This window comes from Myxocyprinus asiaticus, chromosome 2 (assembly GCF_019703515.2).
Source record: "Myxocyprinus asiaticus isolate MX2 ecotype Aquarium Trade chromosome 2, UBuf_Myxa_2, whole genome shotgun sequence".
NCBI classification, from domain to species: domain Eukaryota; kingdom Metazoa; phylum Chordata; class Actinopteri; order Cypriniformes; family Catostomidae; genus Myxocyprinus; species Myxocyprinus asiaticus.
In genome coordinates this window covers 3,647,930-3,666,288 of record NC_059345.1, presented here as the reverse complement: position 1 = coordinate 3,666,288, position 18,359 = coordinate 3,647,930, and the positions used below count along the sequence as shown (strand labels likewise).

The 18,359-nt window shown below is 37.1% G+C and overlaps 2 protein-coding genes across 6 annotated transcripts in view; one reads left to right on the top strand and one right to left on the bottom strand.

Moving 5' to 3' along the window:
- nsun6 (NOP2/Sun RNA methyltransferase 6) overlaps positions 1 to 11,294 on the bottom strand; it is a 41,101-nt gene extending 29,807 nt beyond the window's left edge. For 2 of the 5 annotated variants that reach the window (XM_051714235.1, XM_051714208.1), the window contains exons 1-11: positions 11,214 to 11,294; positions 6,837 to 6,915; positions 6,525 to 6,680; positions 5,539 to 5,630; positions 4,707 to 4,813; positions 4,341 to 4,494; positions 4,169 to 4,250; positions 2,927 to 3,046; positions 2,604 to 2,750; positions 2,268 to 2,417; positions 2,052 to 2,177 (exon numbers count right to left, since the gene is read on the bottom strand). In XM_051714235.1, coding sequence (XP_051570195.1) covers positions 2,052 to 2,177; positions 2,268 to 2,417; positions 2,604 to 2,750; positions 2,927 to 3,046; positions 4,169 to 4,250; positions 4,341 to 4,494; positions 4,707 to 4,813; positions 5,539 to 5,630; positions 6,525 to 6,680; positions 6,837 to 6,915; positions 11,214 to 11,215 — 1,215 coding nt within the window. In that variant the 5' untranslated portion in view covers positions 11,216 to 11,294. Of the gene's footprint in view, positions 1 to 2,051; positions 2,178 to 2,267; positions 2,418 to 2,603; positions 2,751 to 2,926; positions 3,047 to 4,168; positions 4,251 to 4,340; positions 4,495 to 4,706; positions 4,814 to 5,538; positions 5,631 to 6,524; positions 6,681 to 6,836; positions 6,916 to 8,212; positions 8,410 to 11,213 lie in introns of those variants that run through there. The other 3 variants (XM_051714217.1, XM_051714226.1, XM_051714242.1) reach the window with 3 other exon arrangements.
- A 972-nt stretch (positions 11,295 to 12,266) lies between these two features.
- The window catches only part of LOC127450197 (C-myc promoter-binding protein-like), a 54,445-nt gene continuing 48,352 nt past the window's right edge, over positions 12,267 to 18,359 (top strand). Inside the window, exons 1-2 of the mRNA XM_051714072.1 lie at positions 12,267 to 12,367; positions 15,634 to 15,953. Coding sequence (XP_051570032.1) covers positions 12,359 to 12,367; positions 15,634 to 15,953 — 329 coding nt within the window. The 5' untranslated portion in view covers positions 12,267 to 12,358. The remainder of the gene's footprint in view (positions 12,368 to 15,633; positions 15,954 to 18,359) is intronic.

Here is an 18,359-nt window from a genome sequence, read left to right as displayed (position 1 = left end):
AGTTTAGTCTTAAAGTTTGTAGTAAAACAATCATAACTGTGTAGTTTTAATTATGCTACCTCATCTGTCAGCATGATGCCGGTGAATCATGTTCAGTCTCTTTGTACATTACGTCATTGTTTTGGCCAATGCTCGCTCGTGGAGTGTGTGCACGAGCATGAGCAACAGGTAGCTGGCAGCAGTTCACTTAATGGCCACAGGTGTCATTAATAACAAGGGTTTCTGAGTCTTACATACTGCACCTTTAAGGTACATACAATTTTATTTCCAGCACAGAAATTAAACATCTCCTGTGTTGCATATACATACACTGTTTGACATTGTTAGTACACAAATGAACCCTTCTATGGGATTCATAAATTAGCCCTACCTTTGGTCCTCCCGGTCATTTTTGACCGGAAAGAGCAAAGGTGTAACTCTTTTTTTTATGTATTTTTTTATGATGATGATGACGACAATAATTATACCATTTGTTATTCCCAGAAGTAATAACAATAAAATTATGCACTTTGTTAGGGATTTTATGCTATTTTGATCTTATTTACATGTACATTACTAAATTTTACATTTAATTTGTATATGCAAATAAGCTAATTTATGAAACGTTAGTACAGTAAAATACTACACTTCTTTAAGTTGAAACATGAAGAAAATATGAGAATGTGACATATATTGATGGCAAAATGCTGTCATGTGGTGAACAAAATATAAACAGCATAACTTGAAAATCACGTCGTGACAATAATAGCCAGTAGATGGCAGCAGGGTCTCCTGAACGAAGCGTTTCACCATGGTGCCGCTACAGAATGAACTGAGAGCAAGGCTCGACAAGCCCACATTTATAACTTAGAGCTGTGGGAAAATGTCTTTGTTTCCATAACAGAAAGAAGCAGTGTTTTGCCTGAAAGGTGAGGCACATGCATCTAAGCATAAACTTTCCCACAGTGGAAAAGGTATACTTTCATACATTGGGGTCACTCAGAATTAGTGAGTGAGTGTGTAAGTTTTGCACTCTGGATTTTTTATAGTCCCACCCTTTTATTTCTGTGTGTGTTTTTTCTACATTGTGGCTGATTTATTGGTTTAATTTGACAAATAAAAAAAATAAAAAAATGCTCTGTGTTATAGTCTCACCAGTTCATTCGTGTGTGTGTGTGTGTGTGTGTGTGTGTGTGTGTTTGTGAGTGTCTGTGTATGTTTTGCACTCTGGATGTTTCATAGTCTAACCCTTTAATTTCTGTGTGTGTTTTTCTGCATTGTGGCTGATTTATTGATCGTATTTGACATATCAAATATAAAATTGCTCTGTGTTATGATCTTTCCCATTCATTTTCAATGGTCGGTCAATTTTGACCGCAATGACAAAAGGTTTCGCTTTTGTTTTATTTTTATTTTTTTTATTTTTTTTACGACCACTATGCCCAATTTTGTTTTTATGTTCAGTTGGCAAGTGGAGGAAAAGTCACGAAGTCTTATACTGCTCAGGTAAAGGAAACAATTTTTAGTAAATCAGCAAAAGTGTTTCCGGTCAAAAATGACCAAATATCATAGGCGGGTTAAATAAACTATTCAGAGTGTGGCAAATGTTTTGCACTACTTTCTAGAAATCCACAGTGCTAAAACTGTCTGAAATTGAAGCAACACCCACAAAAATAGTTATTATATATGTTGGTCATTTCTTTAAAATCTATGAAAATTTAAATCTTTAAAAATGCATGATGTTCATGAAATGATCTGTACTTATGGCATTATGACAAATGGAAATTCTGACCACAAAGTCTACAAACATTTCTTAATTACTTTTTTTTGTCTGTGTAGCCTGTCCCTGAGACAGCCACACCATTATTTGAACCAATTTGTTGCATTGTGGTATGATTGATTTCAGATATTTCATATTTCACATAAAAATAATGATTAAAATAACAGTCAAAACAAAGCAAATGTGCAAACATTTTGGCATCCCATCAGTCAGTACTAAGTTTGGTAGTAAGCCTCTAAATGTGTCTTTAAGCTAGTTCACACTCTGTATATTCTTGTTGTTGTATGTTTACCTGTGGTTGGAGTGTTAAACAGGGGAAAGTCTTGAGAGCCCAGGAGACCTGCTCTTCATTCTCTGCCAGTGTCACAGTGCAGGTGCTGTACACCAACACACCTCCCTTCTTTAACAAACGCACAGCCTACAACATTACAAACAAATGGGTGAACAGCTCCACCTTCTGTTCACTGACTGAACGAAACAAACGTTGACTGTCATTGTGTTGTATTACCGTAGTGAAGAGTTTTCTCTGTAGAGGTTGATATGAACACACTTCTTTCAGACTCCAGCTGTATGTCATGTTTGGCCTTTGACCCAGACCACTGCAGGGAGCGTCTAACAATATCCGGTCAAAACTCTCCTCAGGGTAAGGGGGACCGTCAACAAATATACACATAAGCACAATTATTTAACTATAGACAAAATAAGCTATATAAGTCAGCTATAAGCTATATATGAACAAAGTGAAAAATTATAGAAATAACTTTTACATGTCACATCCTCAACACAATTTGATTTAATTATTAGGTTTGTCAAATTGCTTTCAGGGTGAGTTTTGAGACTTACCTGCACTGTTTACCTGAGCAGGGTCAGAGGTCACAGCATGTACACTGTTACAGCAGTATGCTTGAATACAATCTAACTTCAGAGACTTTGCATTCTGAATTATCTTTTCCATTTTGGATCGGATCTTTTCCAACGCCACTACAGTTCCCTGCAGGGACACAGGAAAGAATTTTACAAGACGTGTAGTTTTATTATAGTTATAAATAAGGTCAACCTTTTTTCAAGGCTTGTAAAATAATAGTTAAAAGAAGAATCGTCAACATTGTAACAAGTGCAGTATGCTTAGACCCTCCTGGATTGCTAAGGTACATTTAAAACAGTCACCTGGTTCTTCATAAGAGCAGCGATGTGTGTCGTCTTTCCTCCAGGAGCTGCACACATGTCCAGGACCCGTTCACCAGGATGAGCTCCTAAAACATGACCCACAACCACTGACGGCAGATTCTGTATCAACAAACGCACAAACGCAAATATATTCCTTTACAAACAGAAACATACCTTGATTCCTGTGTGTATTTCTGCTATGGGTAACTAACTGCATATACAGTGGCTATAAAAACTATTTAATGTCTGAATGTTTTTGCCTTAGATGCAAAGTATCAAAGCAAATGTCATCTGTGCTCAAATGCTGCTAGAACTTTTTTAAAAACTAGCTTCACTTTCTGAGTCATTTCTGCTCAAGTGGTGTGTAAGTGTGCTTAAAGCCAAACTCCGCTGTGGTCAGCACCATATTGTTTTGTCACATGAAAGTTTAACCCTTTACTGACCGCATACAGTCTCCTGAAATGAGATCAGTCGGTTTAAATTAATTTAAATTATGCATTGCATATAGCGAAGCCAAAATACAACATCCACACGTGTGCGCGGGGTTGCACGAGGTTAAAGTGCTTCATTGCACCATGAATAAACAACTTAAACCTTAATTTAAAAAAAGTTTTCAAATATATTTTTCAAGGAAATTTTTTTTTTTTTACAAATATCATTAATTTTTGAGTCACGTATATCAAGAAGTTACTCCATATGACCTGAACAAAATGTGCCTTTTTATATAAATGTGAAAAAAAATAAATATGATGTTTTAAAAATTTCACGCATAGTCATTAGGGCCTAAAGGGGTCCTCACTGTTTTATGTTTTATTTATTTTTTGTCACATGACAACAGAAAGTCTACCTGCATGTTGGTTACACAACCTGACTTATTCAAATATTAAGATTTTTTATTTTATTTTTTTAAATGGTTTCACTGCTTATTTTTTACATAAATAATTATAATAAAATATAATCATAGATTATTTTGCACTGCTCATGGGCACACTTATTTAAGAATTTAAGCTTTTAATGAGGCTTTGATTTATTTTATTTTTATTTATTTTTTTACTGTTTTTGGACGGTTACACCACATGACATTTGGATGATAACAGCCACAGAAAAAAATATCAAAATGTCTTTTAACTCAGTAACTGAAAACAGTAGAGGTGCATTTTTTTTTTAGGTATTTGTGAAAGACGTAATAGATCCAGAAAAAAATTGAGCGTCACAACATTAACCCATAAACATGAAAGGTACCTGGAGGAACAGCTCATCCGTAAGAACTCCGTCAAAGGAAAGACTTTGATAAAGTGGCTCCGTCATTCTAATCGCAAGACCCCTGAGTGAGAGACACAGAGATCCATATGTGTTAATATGAACTGACTTCAACAGGGTCAAAACAAAGCTTTGCATGGAGAACTGGACTCACTTGACTGGTCCATCTGAGCAGAAGATCTCTGAGCGATCCACCTGAGAAACCCCATTACCCACAAACACCTTCTTGCAATGAAACTCTTTGGCTCCTCGTGTGCATTTCCCCTCAACGTCCGACCACACAGACACCATGTCACCAGACTTCAGAACTGACAAATGCACACACACAGACAGAAACAACAGGGTAAAAAAAACACACTTTAAAGATTAAATGTTATAAATTGCATTCAGCATTGTTTTTCCCTGCTGTCCGTGACCCGATCAGAACAGACCTGAGACCCTTTTTTTAATGCTTCAACCCTCCAGTTAAGAACCCTGACATCCAATGTATTGAGAAAAGTGACATGTGTGTGTTACTCACACTTCGGTGTGCTCAGGACACCCGGGCTGAAGACATGAGCTCCTCTGAGGACAGCATTACCACACTGAGCACCAACAATCACCTCAGAACCCAACAAATCCACACACCTGCAGGACAAAGTTCACAATGACACACACAAATGTTCAGACACTCCAGATGGATACACGGACGGGTGGATGGATGGGCAGATGGATGGATGGATGGATGGACGGACGGATGGGTGGACAGATGGATGGATAGATGGATGGATGGACGGGTGGGTAGATAGACGGATGGATGGATGGATAGATGGATGGATGGATGAACAGACGGGTGGACAGATGGATGGACGGACGGGCGGGCGGATGGACGGATGGATAGTTGGATGGGCGGGCGGATGGACGGACAGGCGGAGGGATGGATGGATAGATGGATGGATGGGTGGATGGCCGGGTGGAGGGACAGGTGGACGGACGGGTGGATGGACGGACAGATGGATTGATGGGCGGATGGATGGACGGATGGATTGACGGGCGGATGGATGGATGGATCGATGGATTGGCGGGAGGATGGATGGATGGATGGATGGATTGACGGGCGGATGGATGGATTGACGGGCGGACGGATGGACAGATGGATGGACAGGCGGATGGACAAATGGATGGGTGGATGGACAGATGGATGGTTGGACGGACAGGTGGATGGACGGGTGGATGGATGGGTGGAGGGACGGGTGGATGGATGGGTGGATGGACGGACGGGTGGACAGACAAATGGATGGATAGACGGACGGGTGGATGGACGGACAGATTGACGGATGGACAGACAGATATATGGACGGATGGATGGATACCTCGGGCCATGGACTGGTAGCAGCAGAACATCTGGGAGTTGTGGATGTGTGTGAATGGCTACAGGAAATCCACTGCCTTCATGAGCACTGATCTGACACAAAGAAACGAGATGATGAGGACACAGCTAAACCAAAGTCCTTTAAGTCAATATAGAATGTATTTAACAGTATATTCTAGTCACACATCGATATATCGGCCAGGCTGATGAACTGGCCAATAACACTGCATGCTTGTCTGATTAACAGAAATTGCAGTTTCCCCTTGTGGTTCAAAATCTACAGACAGCATTGAGAATGAATAATGCAAATTTTCTGTAAAAAAACAAAAACAAAGATTTTCTGTAAAGCAAATGTTCATTTAATATCAGCAGTTTTGTGAATGTTTTTAAACTATGTCAAAAAATAGTGTTGTGTAAACTGTTATATATACAGTATATACTGTACAAATTATATCAATGACCCCTTTCAGATAGACATTTTTATGTTTTATTCATTTTGATGAAAAGACAAGAGAAACCATTTTCATGTCTTAAAGGAATATTCCGGGTTCAATACAAGTTAAGCTCAATCAACAGGATTTGTGGCATAATATTGATTACCACAAAAAATCAATTTAGACTCGTTCCTCCTTTTCTTTACAAATATATTCCTTTAAAAATCCATGATATTTGTAAATAATGTTTTTTACCTTGAAAATGATTAATGATTACGTTTTGTAAATTCATGTGTAATCAAGGTGCAAGGAAAGTTTTTTTTATACATTTTAATTGATGGTTACATTTAAACATTACATCACTTAACATTTTTATGGTCATTAAATAATTTTTTGTAGAAAATGCTATAAATGTTTTTCAAAAAGTCTTCAAATTAAGGTTATTTAATAAAAAGCCATGATACAGATATTTTTTGTCTATATAAGATAATAACACTAAAAAGTTCATGTGTAAGTCAACACTTGGATGTGTTTTGTTCACACACACACACACCTGAGTAACATGTTGTTGGAGTCTGTGCTGAATGTCCTGTAGTGTGTGCAGGTGTGTGCTGGCCCTCACACAGGTGAACAAGGGTGGATGAGAGAGACAGGACAGCAGAACTTCAAACACCCGTTCTGCTTCATCCTTACCAACCTCACACACCACCTAAAACCCACATGAGAAGACTATGAGGAACTTATCGCCACACTTTAAATGGCATATTGTAAACCTTGCCCATGTCATTTTCCATACAGCCACATAAACAAACTATTCGCTTTATCGTTGAACTCAATAAACACGTTATTAAATGAAACTGCAAACCTCATCATTGGTGTAAATGTGGCGAAGATGTTCTCGCACCTCAGGCTTCATGCCAATCTGAGGAAAAACAGGCACTTCCCTGCCACAGTTAAAAGATAAACAAACATAAATATTAAATAATCAATTGATCGTGTGAGTAGTTTTCTCATAAGATGATGAACCATTTCGACAGGACTCCATTCTACCATTCACTGTAAACCCTAAAGTTGTCATTACTGAAAAAAATCAAGTTGTCTTCAATAAATATTACTTGAAATGTCAAGTTTTGGGCTCATAACTCAAATATCCATGTTCCTTTAACTTATTTTTCTTAAAAATCCATAGATTGTTCTTGTTCTAGTTCTAGCTAGTTAGGTTTCCTCTACTTGAAGTATTTAAGTTGAGCTTACATGGACATTTTAAATTCAGCCAGAGTTAAATTTAAAATTAAGTGCCATTAAAATGCATGATTTAGCCTGCTCAATATTTGAAGTTAAGAGCAATTAACATGCATGTGTAGTACAAAATCAAAATCTGAACATTTTATTAACTGAAACTTGGGAGTTTATTAACTTAAAAAATTTGATGAAACTGACTGCCTCAATTTTTTTGAGTTCTGCTAACTTATTAGGGTTTACAGTGTGATCTGTGTCTCCTTTTGTCAAGTTGGACCCTGTAAACACTTCTTGTGCATGTGCAACTGAAGAACAGGTGTCTATTCATTTCTGAGGAGAAATAAATGTAATTAACGATTTTACGAATCAGTTACAATCTTCTTTATTTGAGCTGTTATTGTATGACCTAAATTTGAGTCCATTCAATTAAAATTATTAAGTAGAAACAACAACATTTATACAGCAAATCTGAGTTAAGTCTACTTGCATCTTGTCACCTTAACTTAAATAGTTAATTTTATATGATCACCAAGTTAACTTAATTACACAAGTTTTGGAGACGCCATTACTCAATTCAACTGAGGGAATGAGTTTACTCAATTAGTTGAGTAAAGCCAACTTATTAGGGTTTTCATTGTAATCAGATTTCATGATTTTCCAAGATACTTTAAAGAATAACATGGTACCAGGGTAGGACATTAGCACTCGCCACCCGGCAAATGCGGGTGAAACATGCGCAGTTGCGGGTATTTTTACTCATCCATCCCCCACTGTGGCAGGTGACATGTAAACATCTCAGAGTGACATATGACAAGAAATGCCATTTTATGCAAAGACGAGCGTTTGAAGAAGCACACTTGATTATACTTTGAAGAACAGAGGACAGAAAATCCGTCAATGTGCGTGTTCAAATCGCTGTGTTTGAAGGTTTATTAGTGCTCATGCGCACGGCGCGAGCTGTCTCACGGAACGCGCATATCACGAGATCTCACTATATCTTACCTGTCAGTCGTCTGGGAACACTTTGCAAGAAAGCCATGTACACATTACAAAGTGTCGGGTGTGACAACCGCATTTAAATGCGGGAGTGAATCCCATATTTTTTCATTCCATGTACGTGTACCGAACACAGGTCTGACTTCCGCAATTGCAATGAATGACAAGTGATAAGCATAGCAACGGTGCAGTGTCTCACGCCTGTGAACAAGGCACATGAATGCCACCAGCTTAACCCGTTTTGTATTTGCTATTTTTGAGCAAAGAGATTACGCACCACTGATTGCACCAGGAGAAGACGGATCATGTCATTAACATTAACGAGTTGTTCAGTTCGGTTCTGTACACACACTACAATACATTTTTGAGAATGCCTGAATTTTTCGGGAGTTAATTTGGTTGCAGACTGTGGTTGTCACTCCCGTATTTTATCAAACTGTGTGTTTACAGAACAGGATTAAGCACTAAAATCCGAACTGACAACCGGATTTAGTTGCCATATGTACGTGGCCTTTCAGAACTCTGTAAATGATTTCAGACCATCTCACTGTAAACGGTCCTGCTTGACCCTCTCCAAGCGGAATTCGAACCGGGGTCTCCGGCATGGGAGGCGGGCGTGCTAACGTGGAGGCTAAAGGCTACAGCCTCTAGCATCAGTCACTAGTGCACCTCTTGAGGCCAGGGAAGTGAGGTTTACACACTGCACAGCTACCTACCAGCTGGCTACTGTTACATCAGGATGCATCAACATTGGGACTACAGGTGAATTGGGATGTGTGTCATAATACAGTACAACCTCAGAAAATGTTCTTGAACAAGAAGATTCTCTTCTATGCCTGCTCTTTAGCCTCCATTTGAATGTTGCAAAATTATCATTATAATAATTTTAGCTTGGTATTATATGTTATATTTTATATTCTAAAACAACATTGTTAAAATTAACAATTTAAAATGCCATCATTTCTAATAATATTATATATATATATATATATATATATATACAGTTGAAGTCAGAAGTTTACATACATCTTAGCAAATACATTTAAACTCAGTTTTTCACAATTTCTGACATTGAAGAGAACATTCCCTGTCTTAGGTCAGTTAGGATCACTACTTTATTTTAAGAATGTGAAATGTCAGAATAACAGTAGAGAGAATTATTTATTTCAGCTTTTATTTCTTTCATCATATTCCCAGTGGGTCAGAAGTTTACATACACTTTCTTAGTATTTGGTAGCATTGCCTTTAATTTGTTTAACTTGGGTCAAACATTTTGGGGAGCCTTCCACAAGCTTCTCATAATAAGTTGCTGGAATTTTGGCCCATTCCTCCAGACAGAACTGGTGTAACTGAGTCAGGGTTGTAGGCCTCCTTGCTCGCACTCGCTTTTTCAGTTCTGCCCACAAATTTTCTATTGGCTTGAGGTCAGGGCTTTGTGATGGCCACTCCAATACCTTGACTTTGTTGTCCTTAAGCCATTTTGCCACAACTTTGGAGGTATGCTTGGGGTCATTGTTCATTTGGAAGACCCATTTGCGACCGAGCTTTAACTTCCTGGCTGATGTCTTGAGATGTTGCTTCAATATATCCACATAATTTTCCTTCCTCATGATGCCATCTACTTTGTGAAGTGCACCAGTCCCTCCTGCAGCAAAGCACCCACACAACATGATGCTGCCACCCCCATGCTTCACGGTTGGGATGGTGTTCTTCGGCTTGCAAGCCTCACCCTTTTTCCTCCAAACATAACCATGGTCATTATGGCCAAACAGTTAAGTTTTTGTTTCATCAGACCAAAGGAAATTTCTCCCAAAAGTAAGATCTTTGTCCCCATGTGCACTTGCAAACTGTAGTCTGGATTTTTTATGGTGGTTTTGGAGCAGTAGCTTCTTCCTTGCTGAGCAGCCTTTCAGATTATGTCGATATAGGACTCATTTTACTGTGGATATAGATACTTGTCTACCTGTTTCCTCCAGCATCTTCACAAGGTCCTTTGCTGTTTTTCTGGGATTGATTTGCACTTTTCACACCAAACTACGTTCATCTCTAGGAGACAGAATGCGTCTCCTTCCTGAGTGGTATGATGGCTGCATGGTCCCATGGTGTTTATACTTGCGTACTATTGTTTGTACAGATGAATGTGATACCTTCAGCCATTTGGAAATTGCTCCCAAGGATGAACCAGACTTGTTTTTTTTTTCTGAGGTCTTGGCTGATTTCTATTGATTTTCCCATGATGTCAAGCAAAGGCACTGAGTTTGAAGGTAGGCCTTAAAATACATCCACAGGTACACCTCCAATTCAGTACACCTCCTATCAGAAACTAATTAGCTAATTGTCTAAAGGCTTGACATCATTTTCTGGAATTTTCCAAGCTGCTTAAAGGCACAGTTAACTTAGTGTAGTCAATTGAAAGTGAAACCATTGGTCTGTAAACAATTGTTGGAAAAATTACTCGTGTCATGCACAAAGTAGATGTCCTAAATGACTTGTCAAAACCATAGTTTGCTAATATGAAATCTGTGGAGTGGTTAAAAAATGAGTTTTAAGTGTTCTAAGTGTATGTAAACTTCTGACTTTAACTGTATATATACATACACCGATCAGCCACAATATTAATACCACCTGCCTAATATCGTGTAGGTCCCCCTCGTGCCGCAAAAACAGCTCTGACCGGGCAATATATATATAAAAATAGTACGCAGGTGTCTCGAGACGCGTTTTCAACAGTTCAAGTTCTTTTTAACTTGACACTGCGTCTATTAAACGTCCATCTTTACATAAGAAAACAATTAAAAAAAAACAAATTAGACGGATGCAAAACGCGCTCGGTTTGAACTGCTCCTTAAAGACGCAACGCTCATGGCGCGAGATGTGACGCGACGGCCAAAGACGCCCGTTTGACGCATGCATAAATAGACCAACAATTAAAAACCAGCACAGACGGAACACAAGGAAACGTCCTGTATGAACGACCCCATTCTAAAAGAAAAGCAACGCTACTTACATCGCGTCTGAAAGAATGACAGCTGTAAACACGGAACACGTGCGAGACGTTTACACTGAATGGTCAGTTCTTCCGCGTTCTGATGTGACTCCGCCCACTATACGTGACGTAATTCGGTTAGCTACGACCATTATTTTTTTACTACAAAATACATATTTGTTATTGTTATATATTATAAATGGCATACTTATATTTATTTTTTATAATTATATTTTTCTTTTGTTTTAACCATGTGTTTCATTCAATGCAGTGCTTAATTTGTTTACACAATTATAGCTTTAAAAAATAAATGTAAACTAGGCCCATTGCAAGCTCTTTACCGACACTATGTTGTCTAATTGGTAAACAAGTACACTTCTAAAAACGTATAAGTAAATAAAAACTTTATTGGCTGTGATGGAATGGAAATGACGCCAAAACCGAAGGACATTTGTGATTTAAGTTAAAAAAAAATTATATAAATCCTTTTCACAGAATAAATGTTTAAATAGCATATGTTAATAAGATTTTTCATAGTCTAAAAATGTATATATATATATATATATATATATATATATATATATATATATATATATAATGGTGATTTGTCATATTTTAAAATTGAAAGTCTGGGTCTGTGACAAAAAATAAAATAAAAAATAAATAATTAAAAATAAAAAAACTTTGAAAAGTAGCAAAAATAGATGAGGAAGACACAGTGAAAAGTTTCCAAGACAGTTTTAATGTGACCTTCATATAGCAATAAGGGGAATAAAAGTTGCAATCTGTAAATTTTAGTAAAAGTCGACACCTGGGATATAAATGTGCACAAGAACCACCCATTTATGCATTGAAGGGGTCAAACATTTTGCATCAGAAGTGGCCATAAAAATATCCTGCAAGACATTTAGATCTGCTGGGTAACAGTCGGTCAGTCCTTAAAATATAATGGGACACCTGTTACACACACAGACACACACACAGACACACACACACACACACACACGCACACACACACTGGACTGACCATGACAAGTTTAGCTGATGTCTATTTATGCACTCAGCAGCATTACAGTTATGTTGTTAAAGGCAATGCTTATTTGAGTTCCTGTCTGCTTTTATGTATAGAGTCCTAAACACTGCATCAAATCTGGATTCACAACTTTATGGAATATGTGAGTTTCCTTTTTCTTTCCTGACCTTCTCTTTGATAGCTGTTTTCTACGAACAGTTAAAATACTGACGGTCATCAGGCCTGACTGGATGAGGTTTCTGATCATAATGAAGTGTGCGTGAGATTATGTATTTGTGAAGTGCATTTAAACAGGTGGGAATATTAAATCACGGTCTCTCAAAATCAAAAGAAAATGTATGCTTTTTTTGAAACAATACACATATGTCTTATTTTATTTATTATACACATTGAGAGTCATGAGTCATCAATGGCAAAGCGTCTCTAATGCAGCATTTCGTTCAGCATTTCAGAACCAGAAGGCAGGTGGTTATCATGGGAAACACCATTACAATACTTTCAAATTCATATAAGACTGTCACATATCAACCATTAGCATTCTGATCAATCTAACTGAGTCTTTGCTTTCCTTTTGGAGCCATTATATTCCTATATCACAATATCACCCTCATCAACAAGCTTTAAAAGTAGCAAGCATCACTCTTTTTATTAGTATGACTTATGTAATTATATACGAATAATGAAATATATGTGTAAGTCCTAAAGGAAATAACAGTGCTTGCATGCAGCAAAAAAATTATGTTAAAGTATTAGGTAAGTTAATCATTTATAATCTGATAGATTTAGATGTAGACACTAACCAGAGATGTTTTAGTAGTTATAAAATGAACAGTGTTTATTGATAATGCTGAACTCTGAGTTGTGGTATATGCACAAATGATGACAAAGAAAGCTTGACTAAATTAACAGTTGTTTTGATATCAAAGATTGAACAATAACTCTAATATCGAAGTATGACATAGCTGATTTTGCATTATTATTTGCAAATGTTTGCATAATCAGTGAGTTTGTATTAATCTGTTCTTATTACAAACTATACTTTGTCCTGCCTGACTGTGTAGTGACATCAAGGACAAAACTTTGTGTTAGGGAGTGAAGACACACACAGTTTTTACTTCACTGAGAAACTTAACTTTAACTTAATTATACTGTGTACATTGGTTCCACAGAATAAAAATGAGATTCTTTGATATTAAATTTAAGGAATATTCCGGGTTCAATACAAGTTAATCTCAATCGACAACATTTGTGCTGTAATGTTGATGACCACAAAAATTAATTTCGACTCGTTCCTCCTTTTCTTTAAAAAAAGTAAAAATCGAGGTTACAGTGAGACACTTACAATGGAAGTCAATGGGGCCAATTTTTAGAGGGATTAAAGGCAGAAATGTGAAGCTTATAATTTACAAAAGCACTTATATTAATTCTTCTGTATTATTTCAGCTGTAAAGTTGTTTAAATCATCATTTTTAGTCATTTTAGGGTTTGTTGACATTACATCGTCATGGTAACGAAGTTGTAAAATTGGATATAACTTTACACAGATTCGGTTAGTAAGTGATTTTATCACACTAAAATCATGTTACACACATATCCTTTATGTCTTGTGGCTATACTTTTGAAAAAGTGAGTATTTTAACGTTAAAAATTGGCCCCATTCACTTCCATTGTAAGTGCGTCACTACGTAGAACCTCAATTTTTGCTTTTTTTTTAAGAAAAGGAATAACGAGTCAAAATTATTTTTGTGGTTATCAACTTGCATTGAACCCGGAATATTCCTTTAAACTAACTTACATTTTTAAACACTAAAAACGCTACTAATTTGCATACAAATACATTAAAATAACACTTAATTTCAAAATTGACTGTCCCAGTCCAGTCCTATTCAAAGCATGCTGAAAACTGGAAACCCCCTGCCCAGTTTCAGCAATACATTGTCGCAGTGGCAGTTCTAGCTTGCAGTGGCGGATTTAGGCATGGGCGACATGGGCAGTTGCCCAGGGCGGTATCTTGTGGGGGGGCGGCACGATACTGCTAGCTTGTATGGCGCCCTGGGTGAAACCCGCTTCAACGCGCCCCCAATAGTATCAAATTTCCACAAGGGCTATATCTCAGTAGCAATAAGGTTATGAGTCAAAAGTCCAAAAAAAATGTTGCTTTCTCTAGCAGTGATTAAATATCATGAATGTACAGAAGCCCTGAACCGCACTGTGAAAAAAAGATTTCATTAGCACTGCGTCCAAAACCGCTTACTGTCACAGTATATACTGTTTCTGATGAAAGATGCACTTATCTGCCGGCAAAATAGTATGTTCTTTTAGGTATGCATGCAAGTAGTATGAATAGATTTCATACGTACTTCATCCCGGGACGTTGTCATCGTCTTGTGACCTGAGTATATGACGTAATAACAACAACAGCAAAAACTATCTGCTTTGGTTTTGTTAAACAAGCACCATTCAACCACAAGGAACAATTATCTTGGTATATACACCGATCAGCCACAACATTAAAACTACCTGCCTAATATTGTGTAGGTCCCCCTCGTGCCACCAAAACAGCGCCAACCTGCATTTCATAATAGCATTCAGAGATGATATTCTTCTCACTACAATTGTACAGAGCGGTTATCTGAGTTAACGTAGACTTTGTCAGTTCGAACCAGTCTGGCCATTCTCCATTGACCTCTCTCTTCAACAAGGCATTTACGTCCACAGAACTGCCGCTCACTGGATGTTTTTTGTTTTTGGTACCATTCTGAGTAAATTCTAGAGACTGTTGTGTGTGAAAATCCCAGGAGATCAGCAGTTACAGAAATACTCAAACCAGCCCGTCTGGCACCAACAATCATGCCATGGTCCAAATCACTGAGATCACATTTTTTCCCCAATCTGATGGTTGATGTGAACATTAACTGAAGCTCCTGACCCGTATCTGCATGATTTTATGCACTGCACTGCTGCCACACAATTGGCTGATTAGATAATCGCATGGATGATTGTTGGTGCCAATACAATACAATACAATATTAGGCAGGTGGTTTTAATGTTGTGGCTGATTGGTGTATATCTATTACAGTTGAGATGAGGCGTCCGCCACTCGATTTACCGCAGTTCCTTTAAATCCAATGTTTTGAACGTGACGTCGCCTTAGCTCCCGAGAGATTATGGGATTGTTGAGTGTCCAGTTGATCCGCACTTCAAAATCTTGCCAGAAATAGTAGGTCATCTGGGTATTTCGGCGATTCGATCTCCTCTGCAAAGTAATATAATCTCAACCACCCTACTGATTTATTCTGAAAACGATTTCAGGATATCAAGCTGACCACATCTCACTATCATTATTATAATATCTCAAGTTTTACTTCTTGCTAAGTACATTTTTCTGCTTTTCCCTCTTTCAAGCAGGGTTTGGAGATGATGGAGGACAGGGGTCCACGTGTTGCCGACTACTTTGTAGTGTCTGGCCTGAGCAGTAACTCCACCCCTTTGGGTCAAGAGGTCATTTTTGATGATGCTTGTCATAAAGCAGCTCAGGCCAAACAGCCAATCACAGATGTGACTGTGGTGATGCGATCAATAGGTGAAGATGTTCCAGTAGGATACACATGTCTAGAGACCACACCCACAGGCCTCTCTGCCAATCTGAACAATGGGAGCTTGATGGCCCCAGAGTTTTACATATGCTACAGACGCGGACAAGATAAACCTCCTCTCACAGACCTGGGGTAAGTGTCTATAAAATATTAATTCAAGTATTCAAACTACTTAAGGCCTATACAACCTTCAAACTTAAAATCTCTCTCCGAACTATCTACTCAAACTACAGAAGGACTGTATGAGCTTAAAACTTCAAATCTCTTATTAAGTATTGACGCTTTGCTTTTCGTGTTAATTTTTTGACTGGACACAGTACAGGTGTAGCTTTGTTTTGTTAACCCTCCTATGGTATTCATTTTTGACCAAAATGAAGTTTCCTCATTTAATAAAAATTGTTTCTTTATCTGAGCAGTACAAGACTTGGTGACATTTTTTCCATTTGCCATCTGAACATACAAGAAAAAAAAAAGAACTGGGTCTGATTCGATGTCTAAGTGGTTGTAAAAAAAAAAAAGAAGAAAAAGCGACATCTTTGGTATTCGCAGTCAAAATTGACTGACAATTGAAAATTAATGGGAATGTTTTTTTATTTGTTAAATACAATCAATAAATCAGCCACAATACAGAAAAATACAGACAGAAATTACAAGGTGAGACTCTAAAACATCCTCAGTGCAAAACTTACACACCCACTCACACAAAAACACACACACACACACACACACACACACACACACACACACACACACACACACACACACACACAAAAGGAATTGGTGACACTATAACACATAGCTTTTTTTTTTTTTTTTTACATTTGTCAAAAAAAATCAGCCACAATGCTAAACGCACACTCAGAAATTAAGGGGTGAGACAATAACACACTTGCAATGCAGAACACACACAAACACATGTTTGCAAAATAAAGTTTTACTATAGATTGTTTTAAATTGCAAAATGTCTAATTGAATTTTCAGAATTTTGCAGTTCATTTCTGTTTCTTGATGATCGTTTTCTTGACATTATTATGCATTTACTTTGAGTTATTACATTTGAAATAAATTATAGGTATAAAAATGCTTATTCTGTGTCTTTTTTTTGTAACACCATGGTCAGGTTTGATTGCAAGCATAAAGACATTAACTACAAAACAAATGACACTTCAAATCAATTTTAAAATGCTAAACTTTGATAAATAATACTTTGATAATGTCTAAATATATATCCAAATAAATAACTTGTGATAAAATATAAAATTAGGTTACAAAAGCCATCAGACTACACAGTTGGTGGCTACAGCAATCTACTGGCTGTTACTGCATGACTTGGTTTTCAAGTTATGTTATTTATATTTTGTTCACCAGATGGCAGCAATCTGCCTCCAATTCATGTTACATTCTCATATTATCTCATATATTCAAATATATGCTTATGTGTACAGTATATGCACATTAATAGTAAAATTGAGAAATGTACCAAAATAGCATTAAATCCCAAAAGCAATGCATAATTTTATTGCTTAAAAAATGGTATCATTATCATCATAAAAAAAAAGGGTTAAACATCTGACCCTTCTGGTCAAATATGACTGTGAATACTAAAGGAAGGTGCCATTTTTCAATACCATAGGAGGGTTAAAGAAATGATAACCTTTCTTCTTCCCTGAAGTAAAAACAAAAAAATTATGCAATTGTTTTGGGATTTTATTTTTTTAGATCTTATTTACATATACATTTCTCGATTTCACCATTCATTTGTATATGCAAATTAGCAAATTTGTGTAACTTCACTTCAGTAAAAACCTAGCTGAAGCATGAAGACAATATGAGAATGTGTCATTTATTGGGGGCAGACTGCTGTCATCTGGTGAAAAAAGAAAAAAAAATCTTAGACTTCAAGACTTAAAAATCATGTTATGACAATAATAGCCAGTAGATGGCTGCAGTGTTCATTGCAGCCAACTTCTTTATAGTAATTCTAAATTTTATCACAAGTTATGCATTTAGATATATATTTAGATTAGGGCTGTCAATCGATAAATTTTTTTAATCTAATTAATTACAAGGTATGCCGATTAATTAATAGCAGAGGTGTAAAAAGTATTCTGAAATTATACTTGAGTGAAAGTATGGATACTGAATGAAAATTTTACTCAATTAAAAGTCCAAGTATCTAGCAAAAAACATACTTGAGTGAAAATAAAAAAGTATTCACATTTAATTGTACTTGAGTATTAAAAAAGTAAAAAGTAACTTTTTACCTAGCTAGAATGAAATCAAGAGAGGAGATTATGTGAGAGAGGATGTTGTTAAATTCAATTGGTTTGTTAAGTCAGTTTGTTAAGTTTGGTGCAGTCAGAACAACTTGGAGCTCAATGCTGTGAAGACAGTGGAGATGGTCGTAGGTTTCAGGAAGAACCCAGGCCCACCCACCCCCATCATCCTGTGTGACTCTCCAGTTGACACTGTTGAGTCCTTCTGCTTCCTGGGAACCGTCATCTCCCAGGACCTCAAGTGGGAGCTGAACATCAGCTC